Below are 9,782 nucleotides of genomic sequence, written 5' to 3' on the forward strand. Positions count from 1 at the left end.
AGGGGCAAGGGAGGGGAAAAAAGCAATAGTGGGAAGCTAGCAGGAGAGTGACAGATGCATCCAAAGTTGACAGAGGAGAAAGAGGGCAAAGGGACAGTGAGGAACATAAATAGAGAGTCAGAGGGATTCTGGCTGGGTGACTGTGATGGGACTTTTGAGAATGTGTCCAACATCATTTCATATTTGCATAAACACAAGATGGTGTGTGTGTGTGTACTGCTGTTTTGTTTCTGTGGAGATGCATGTGCAGGGAAAGAAGGGCAACCGTAACACTGAGCTAATTAAATCACACGGGACAGAGATGGATGTCCTAACACATACTCACATAGACACATTCCCTCGAGAACCCCTCTGCTGTCTTGGGCTGTGATGTGCATCGTTTACCTCCATAATCATCTGCCTTTCATTCTCTCCCTCCCTCTCTCTCTCTCTCCATCTCTCTCCCTCTCTCTAGGTAAGCCAGTGATGATTATCACAGAGTACATGGAAAATGGATCACTGGATGCATTCCTGAGGGTCAGTCATCCGTTTCTGTCTGCGCACATGTGCATGTAGTTGTGTGATACGCTGATCCCATCTTATCTCTGTAATGTCATCCACCAAAATTACAAATGTTTGTTCACAAACACTGGTCCTACTTTTAATCCTCTCTTTGTTTTCCAACAAGGAGCTTGGCACAGGTTTTACTTAAGTGTTTAAAAGGTTCACTACACCTTAGGTTTGAGATTATGCCTTTATCCAGTGCATAGTGTAAAGTGTGTAAAGCTAACATAGTGTCCAGAGCATAAATTAATTGCATAAATAATTATGTAAAACCAAGACAAATATGCATGTGACAAAGATAAAAAAAAAAACCTCAAGGTCAGCTTACTAGATTTTTGTGTTTGTTCAGTTAGCATCACATGACGTAAGTGTGAAACTTCAGTTATAAGGGGAAGATCAGTGACTACAAACACCATCTGTTGAGGAAGAAAAAGAAAAAAGCTAATATGAGGGCCTTTTTTAGTCAAACTGTTTCTTCTAATGTCAAGACTTAACCTTGACACACTAAAAATATTTCCGTTAGTTTCACTGTGTAACTAAACCTTACTGGGAAAAGACAGCAAAAGTCATTAACACCACAGTGATAAAAGTAAACAGTTTGAACTTGTGTTTCCGAAACATTTATCATGTCAGTAAAATACATAGTTTTTTCTCTTTCCTACAGAAGAATGATGGTCGCTTCACAGTCATCCAGCTAGTTGGCATACTGCGTGGCATTGCGTCGGGCATGAAGTACCTGTCAGACATGAGCTACGTCCACCGTGACCTGGCAGCTCGTAACATCCTGGTCAACAGCAACCTGGTGTGCAAGGTGTCCGACTTTGGCATGTCCCGGGTGCTTGAGGACGACCCTGAGGCTGCGTACACCACCAGGGTGAGTGTGTGGACGAGCATGTATCTCGCTGAGTAAGTGGTCTGTCTGTGTGCCAACCTACTTGTCGGCTTTGTCAGCTTTCATTAATCAGTTCATCTTTCAATTACAGGGAGGGAAGATCCCTATCCGCTGGACGGCCCCAGAGGCCATTGCTTATAGGAAGTTCACCTCAGCCAGTGACGTGTGGAGCTACGGCATAGTTATGTGGGAGGTGATGTCATATGGCGAGCGACCATACTGGGACATGAGTAACCAAGACGTAAGTCTGGAGACATTTAGTCACACATAGAGAATGATAAATAATATACAGCTTTCATTTTGACATGATATTAGAGCTCAAACAATAATTCCCAGTTGCACGTGAACTGTCAAACATTTCAGCTTAGTTAATTAGATCACCTGCAGGGATGATACAACACCATCAGTATATTTCCTCTTCTTATTACACATTAAATCTGCATTTCTAGTGCGACTAATGATGATGAAGAATTTATTTAATGCATAAACAAAAGTGTTGCGTAGGTGGCTAATGTATGGTAATTAAAAATTTAGTTAAGGATGTAAAATTAGAGGAAAAAATTACATGGCTTTAATCAAACTGCCTACAGTATTTATCACAGCTTGTCTAGAAACAAAGTGACTTACAGCAGCACTAATCTACTGTTCAGGTGATCAAGGCTATCGATGAGGGCTATCGGCTGCCCCCGCCCATGGATTGCCCCGTGGCACTGCACCAGCTCATGCTGGACTGCTGGCAGAGAGAGCGAGCTGACCGGCCAAAGTTTGGACAGATCGTCAACATGCTGGACAAGCTTATCCGCAACCCCAACACTCTGAAGAGGACTGGGGGAGAAACCACTGTCAGGTGAGAAGGACTGTTGATATGATTTGTACTGAAAATCTGGAAATCCAAAAATATGTTTCCAGAACACATTGGCTCCTGGCTGTAAAACACATAGTTGTAGAGCTCCTGAAGTGAGCATATTACACTTTTACACTGTAAAGACAAACGTTATCACTTCAGACAGATACTGTCAGAGAGATAGACATAGACCCTCTGTGATCTTTTGGGCCCCTGGTATGTGCCTACGTGGTTATCCATCCATGCACATACAGGAATTTGCATCTGAACACACAAAAAAATACACAAATGAGGTTATGCTCATTATACTTCAGAACCACAGATTTTAGAAAGCACATTCTAGGTCAGTATTTCCAATATAATGGTTGAGCCACCCCCCAAAGGCATAATAAAATAAGGGATCTCAAGATTTTTTACAGGAGAGTAACCACAAAGTTTTTTTTTTAAGAATTCTGAAACCTCTAATTATTGCCATTTTCTAGTGAAAAACCAGAAGAATGTACTTCCTCGGGCATGTAGCAATAACAAAAAACAACAGTATCACTTTCAACGTTTGAAAAATTAAATAATATTTTTAAATTCAGTTAATCAAATTCTAAAAATGTGGGTAAAAAAACATCACTTTATTTTTGAGAGGCATCTCATTATGTAGGAATATGACTATTATGCAAATGCATGTCTTGCATTTACCCTACTAAATGTTGGCTCATCTGTATTTCAAACCAAAAGCTAAAAATAACACTTCCACACCATGAATGAGCAATATCAACTGCCATGGAAATTATAGATAATAGATAAGTTGTTGAATTTCACATTAAGTTCACACTGAGGTCCCACAAATATTGAATAGTGTCAAACGCCCTATGTGCATAAACACACATTGACTCATCTGCCATATTCACTAGCCCACACTAAATGCAGCATATGTGCAGCAAATGGTATAACGCACCCAGTATTCAACCACTCACGCCAGCACACACTCTCCCATTGTCTCTTTGGTATTTACATTCACTAACGTTATCTACCGGCAATGTGTGGCTTTTCAGCGCAAACACCCTCCGTAATGGGTTTCTCTGCAAACTAAGTTTAATGATGCTGTACACTCAGGAATGTAGCCAGCCTTAACAGCGGAGAATTACGATGTATCGCCAAGTTAAAAACAAACACGACCCTACAACTCCGACACAATTACTCTCCGGTGGCTAAACGTGTTAAGAATGACCTACGTTATGTTTACAGACTCGACAGAGACCAGTGGGAGTCTGTTTGAGTTTAACGAGCGTGTGAGCATATGTGAGTGTGGATGCACGCGCTCACCTAATGGTACACAGCGAGAGCAAGAGGGGAGTCCTTGTGGAGTAATTAGCAGGACTGAATCCTATAAGTGCAGCTTTTACAGCTTTTTGTGTGTATGCGTGTGGTATGTGTGTGCGAAAAGGATCTCTACGTATAATCCTTTTTACGAACTGACTAGAAATGACATTAAAGAATTTCACATCCTATCCTCAGAGTTCAGCTCAATGTCCTTTTTAAAAATGAGAGCACCATAAAAACAGATAGCGTGTATGTTTGAGTGAGAGTTGCCAGAGCAGGTCGCGGCCACCACTGACTCAGACTCACTGGCCCCATGTAAATATTTCATGCCTGACGGTGCTGCTGCAAGGATAGAAAACAGTCAGAGGCAAACCCACTGATGAAAATCTGGATGTGAGGAAGAACTTCACTGTAAAACTCACCGAAGTGTACCCGGGTTGTGTGTTTTCTGTGATATAAGATTTAACTTACTGTGTCGGTCACACCCAGGAGCAACTGTGTTTGACTTGGCTTGGTTTCTGTTAGGACCCGACAAAACAGGGACACGAAACAGAGCTAAAACTGACAGAGCTACTCATCCCATCAAGGTCGAAAAGGCAGAGGGAAATGTAGCATGGTGCATTTTACAGCTTGTGGGTAGCTCTCTGTCATCGAAGAAATCATGTGTCATGGACGTCTATTACTATAGCACAGCGTCAAAGTCAGGAAAAAAGAAACTAATAACCATAATGCTGTCGTTGTTGTTGGTGTCATGAATCAGTGGCGTTCCAGACTGTGTAAGAAAGTGGATCATTACCTTTCAAGTCAAAACCACTTAAACAGAATGTAACTTTTATTGTCCATTTGCACAGATGGTGCAGCAGCTTCCAACACTGACTGTAAATACAGAACCCTACTGAAAGTTGATACAACATCTGTAGAACATTAAGTTCATGAAATTAATTCTCAATTATTCTCTCCCCTCCACGCACAATAGACCCAACACCACCCTGCTGGAGCCAGGGAGCCCCGAGGCGTCCTCAGCTGTTGGCACAGTGGAGGACTGGCTGCAGGCCATCGGCATGGAGAGATACAGCGACAACTTCACGGCTGCCGGCTACACCACTCCAGAGGCTGTGGTCCACATGACACAAGAGTGAGTAGGAATATGATGATGGATGATTTGTCTATAGTATCTGCCTCATTTTAAAGTAGCTACAGATATGAAAGTGGTATCATAATGAGCTCATTGGCCACGATGTCCTTTAAGATTATTGTATAAACTTCTATAAATCTTTGGCAAATGAGACATAAATTAAATATTCTCCACTCTCCAGTTTCTGTCAATTGCCTGTAATATTTTCATTTTTCACCAAGTTTGCATGATTAGGATTGTTGTGTTGCCAAATTAAATTCCTCATACAGCAGTTAAACTGTCTGGCCACTTTCCACTGGAAAGCTGTAAAATTCATTATGTGGATCAGGCCTTTATGTGTTTGTTTTTGTTATCTTCTGTCCTAAAAAGCCTCTTTCCCTCTTTTTTTTTTTCAGGGACATGACTCGCATAGGTATCTCCTCTGCAGCACACCAGAACAAAATCCTGACCAGTGTCCAGGGAATGCTATCCCAGATGCAACAGATGCAAGGCAGAATGGTTCCCGTCTGAGAGATTTAAACAAAGAAAAAGGAAAAAGGAAGCAAAGCGACTTCATTTCTTATGAAAATAAATAAATACACAAAAAAGATTAAAAATAAAAAAAGAGACAAATAAACTATGAAGAAATAGTTTACCTCATCCATGCACTTTAAATTGGATCTAAACGAAAAGAAGAGGTTGATGAAGAAAAAAAGTGGTGAAAATAGCACTTTTTTAAAAATCAGACCTTTACCTTGCCCTTTTTTTTTATTGTTTTGGAGAATGGGATGCTTCTTTCTGCAGCATTTATGAATAGATGGATGGACGGCTGCAAAAGTACTTCCGAGAGGCCAATCTGGAGTGCCTATAATGGCCTGCAAGGAACAGAAAGGGAGGGGAGAATAATACCTTTCTTCCTCTTCTTGGGGCAAAGTGTTGCTGGAACTTTTTTTTTTTTCTGGAATAATCCATGGAGCAGATTTTTTTGATTTCCTGTGACTGTGTTTATTGTACATGAATTGTTTCTGTGAGACTCGCAGGCTGCCCCTGCCACCATTGTTCTCTGTCTCAGCTGGATCTGTTTGATATCTCACAGGCAAAATGGAGGAGACTAACCGTCAGATATAAACACTGAATCTGAGAGGTTGAGGGTTGGATTCTGAAGGGAGATGGCAGTGCAGGGAGGGCTTATTTCGAGGAGCTTCTTGTTGTTTTTTGCTCTGTTCTGGCCTTGTTTTTCTCCCAGAACACTGTATTTTGTTGCCCTCAGGACGTTGCTGAGAATGTCTTTGATCTTCCAGAGGAGCCTTCCCACTCCCCTGTCTTCCCAAAAATGCTCTGCCACCCTTCAGATAAATACAATTTGGATTCTTCCATTCATCTCCCTATCTGAATCAAAGCTCCCACCCCCGCTATTGCAGGACCCGCTGACTCTTCCTCGCTGCTTTTGATGGACAGGTGTATGGACCAGTTGAATTGCCTTCATGAAATGGATGAAGTAATTTCCTGATAGGATTTATTCAGACGTGCAGAACGATTGAGAGTCATCAGCATCATCATCATTGCCACGAAAATAAACAAGAAAACACACTGAGGAACCCTCAAACCATCATCAAGGTGAGAGTCAATAATGTTTATTTATTTGTTTGTTTCCTAGACTCAGCACAAGCCCTCCATTAAACTAAATAAATAAAGATACTTTGTTATTGCAGTACTAATATCCAGCCCTTATCATGGCCCCTGAGCTCCAGAAACACTGTTAATTAACAAGCAGGTCGTACCACCTTGTGCAGCCCGGGCAGATCAATAGCCACAGGTCTGTGATCAGTCTGCGGGCCTGATGCTGCTGGCATGTTAATGAGAAGAAATGAATTAGCTGCTGACTCCGTTAACCCAGATTTCCATGTTTTGATAATCTGATCAGAAGATAATAATTTATGCACATAAATGAACACAAATGGCCACAAGTTAATAAAGCATAGCTTTAGCTTTCTCAGCAGGTTCACTTCATTTCTATGATAAAAACAGAATTGGTTAATTTAATTTAATGGCATTGGCTTATTTCATTTTATTTTATATACTTAGTTTCCAGATCATGAGGTGTTAATGCAGTGTAATACAACAGCCCTGGAAGAAGGTTTTACCATTAGGTTAAATTCTGTGGTCATTTTCATAGGCTTCTGTTGGTGCTACTGTCGATTAGAACTGCAACTAAATAAGTACTGCATTCAATTTATTTCTTTATTGTTTTGGGCATAAAGCATGTTGAATGCCTGTTTTAATTTCCACTCTAAAGTGACATATTGTTTTATCCGACCAACCAAAACCCCAAAGCAGCAGTGCTAGTTAATGATTGAGACAATAAAGTGATAATAAAATAAATGCAGATTAATATTCTGTCAATTACCTGATTAACAAGTCATTGTTTAACTACTTTTGTACTGTATTTCATTAGACTGGGAGGTGTTCTGATATTTTCTCTTCCCTACAGTATAGTAAAATATATTTATACCAGTATATTTTCTGTCATTAAAGCATTTACTTCCTGTTCTTTATCCCTTTTTAACACAGAATAATATCTATTACATACTTTAAGGGGCTATAATTACTCATACTTTTAGATTTATTTCTGTAGTAAAACCCTGCCTAATGGATCTACATAGATATGTAGAGTATTCATCCAATACCAATAGTCGTTAAGTGTTGATTTGCTGTGCCTTTGATTTGTGCCAGTAAGTCAAGGGCATGTTTCATATATTGTGTACACACAACAGCATGTGGTGCACACAAGCTAACACAATATTGCAACGAAGCCCATATTTCCCCTGTCAGGCGGCTTCTCGCGCTCTCTGGATTCTTTGGCTTTGGCACTGATTTTGTTTAGTGGATGAGTTGAATGTTCCATTGAGCTGGAGCTGGAGAGCGGTATTGTGGGTCAGGAGTGGATGCCAAGTAGATTGCAAATTGTTTATATTCAAAATCACCATGACTGACACAGGCTCTCTTATCCTCCCCCCTTCTCTTTCACCCCAGCTGCTGCCGTCCATCACAAACAGGATCTCAGCCTGGCTCGCCACGACCAGAATTCTTCCTCTTCCTCCTCCTCTTTTGTCTTCCTCCTCTTGCTTCTCCTTCCTCTATTTGAAGCCTCCTCCAACACGGAGATGACGAATCCAACCCCAAGCATCTGGGACGTCCACCGTCACAACACGTCGACTTGACAAACTAGCCACTGTGTGCTTGTGACCATCCAGCAATGTACTGGAATAACTATGAATGATTTAACAGCATAAAAAAGAGACAATAAGAAGAATGTAATATAATCTAGAAGCCCTACTCCAGCAGATAATGTACTTTTTTTAAAAAGTTCATTATATTTTGTGATTTTTTTTTTGTTTGTTTTGTTTTTTTGGTTTGCTTTTTATGGTTTTCTTTTGTTTGCATGTAAAGTAACAAGCATTTGATTTGAGTGTGTGAGTGCGACGATGTGTGTGCATGGGTGTGTGTGTGCGTGTCTGTCTAGCTGTATGACTGACAATGTCTTTGAAGTACTATCAGTAATTGTGTCTGTTTTCATGCCACTGTGGAGGAAGAGGAGACAATAGAGTTGTATTGTTTTTGATATAAAGAAGAAAAACCCCTGAACTTTTTTGCTTTTTATTCATCTAAGAAATTGATGTAAGGTGTGTTGCTCCCATTGTGCAAACTCTACTCAGCAGCAGCATTTATTACACAGCTTTCTGGAATGCAACGCATCTCTGCTTTGCAAATGGACACACGCAGACAAGAGAGACTAAAATCCTACTGTCCCTGCAAACACATCAAACACAGACTAGAGTTTGGACTCTGAGCTCAAGACAAGTCAAGGAGGAGACGAGATGTCTGAACCATCTCTCTTTATATGGAAATGAAGCACCTGTAAACAACAAAGGATCGGAGAAGGATTAAGGTTTTTAAGAAGGGAAAAAAGGGTTATTTTTATTTTTCCAGAGCACATCATACAGCTACAGGTTTAATCCAATGGACTATATTCCTTTTGGTTCCTTTCGGTCTTTAAACTATACTTATATGAATGTTTTTGAACTCGTAAGTGACGCTTCATATACTACAAAACACCTCCGTCCTTAATACAGCTCTACTGCTCTTTCCTTTTTTGACAAAGCGTTGTGTTTTTTTTTTCTTTTTCTGGGTTTTATCTATCAAAAAAGGACCTGTTTGGAAATATGCAAGACATGTTGGGAAGGAAGAAACCAGAATGTACTGTAAAATACTTTTTTCCTTTACTTAAATGTCAGATGATTTTAAAAAGCGAAAAAAAGAAAAAAAAATGTAAGCGTTAATGTTCGTCATTGTATGCCTTCTGATGCCATATGATCTAGCCATGTAGATCTAACATTCTTGCAAATTTTTTTTTTGTACTTTTTGACATGATCATGATTTTCTTTTTTTGTAGTTTTTTTTTTTTTGTTTGTTTAATTTTTCTTTTTTTGACAAGGAGATCTAGGTACATGTAACTTATGTCATTTATTTATGTCCTTTTATATCTAGTTTGTAAAATAATAGCCTAAAGTGAAGAAAATAAAGGGGGTGCCAAAGTGCATTCTTATTAAAGTAGAAACCATATGACGATCTTCATGCTTCTCATTCACACACACACACACACACACAGATACAAAGGCCATCGGTATTTTCATCATTATTGCTGTCATTATATCTGCCCAACTATCGTGCATTGATTACCGCGTTATATGATTGCATATAATCGAGGTGGGTTACATAACAGAATGAAGAGGCCAAGGTAGCACATCATGCAGTTTCTTGGCTTCGTGCCTTGCTTGCTATTTTTCACTGTCACCCTGTGTAACTTAAACACACACACACACAGAATAAAAAATGGCCAGTCTGTTGGCAGTTTGTCCTCTCAGCAGCACATGTTCAGCAGATATCATAACTCTGGACTCAAAGACTTGGCCCTCAACTCCTCAGTCCTTGAGGCAGCAGCAAGGACCGTGTATTTGATGTAGTTCATGTATGTGTTTAATCAGAACAACATCTGCTTCCTGCGCTCATTTCCA

At 40.1% G+C, this 9,782-nt stretch overlaps 1 protein-coding gene across 2 annotated transcripts in view; it reads left to right on the forward strand.

Moving 5' to 3' along the window:
• epha4l (eph receptor A4, like) overlaps nucleotides 1-9,320 on the forward strand; it is a 51,024-nt gene extending 41,704 nt beyond the window's left edge. For both annotated transcript variants that reach the window (XM_026376837.1, XM_026376844.1), the window contains exons 12-18: nucleotides 455-516; nucleotides 1,208-1,417; nucleotides 1,527-1,676; nucleotides 2,086-2,282; nucleotides 4,570-4,728; nucleotides 5,124-6,324; nucleotides 7,741-9,320. In XM_026376837.1, the coding sequence (XP_026232622.1) occupies nucleotides 455-516; nucleotides 1,208-1,417; nucleotides 1,527-1,676; nucleotides 2,086-2,282; nucleotides 4,570-4,728; nucleotides 5,124-5,238 (893 nt within the window). In that variant the 3' untranslated portion in view covers nucleotides 5,239-6,324; nucleotides 7,741-9,320. The remainder of the gene's footprint in view (nucleotides 1-454; nucleotides 517-1,207; nucleotides 1,418-1,526; nucleotides 1,677-2,085; nucleotides 2,283-4,569; nucleotides 4,729-5,123; nucleotides 6,325-7,740) is intronic.
• Nucleotides 9,321-9,782: the final 462 nt, after the last annotated feature.

This window comes from Anabas testudineus, chromosome 13 (genome assembly GCF_900324465.2).
Source record: "Anabas testudineus chromosome 13, fAnaTes1.2, whole genome shotgun sequence".
NCBI lineage: Eukaryota > Metazoa > Chordata > Actinopteri > Anabantiformes > Anabantidae > Anabas > Anabas testudineus.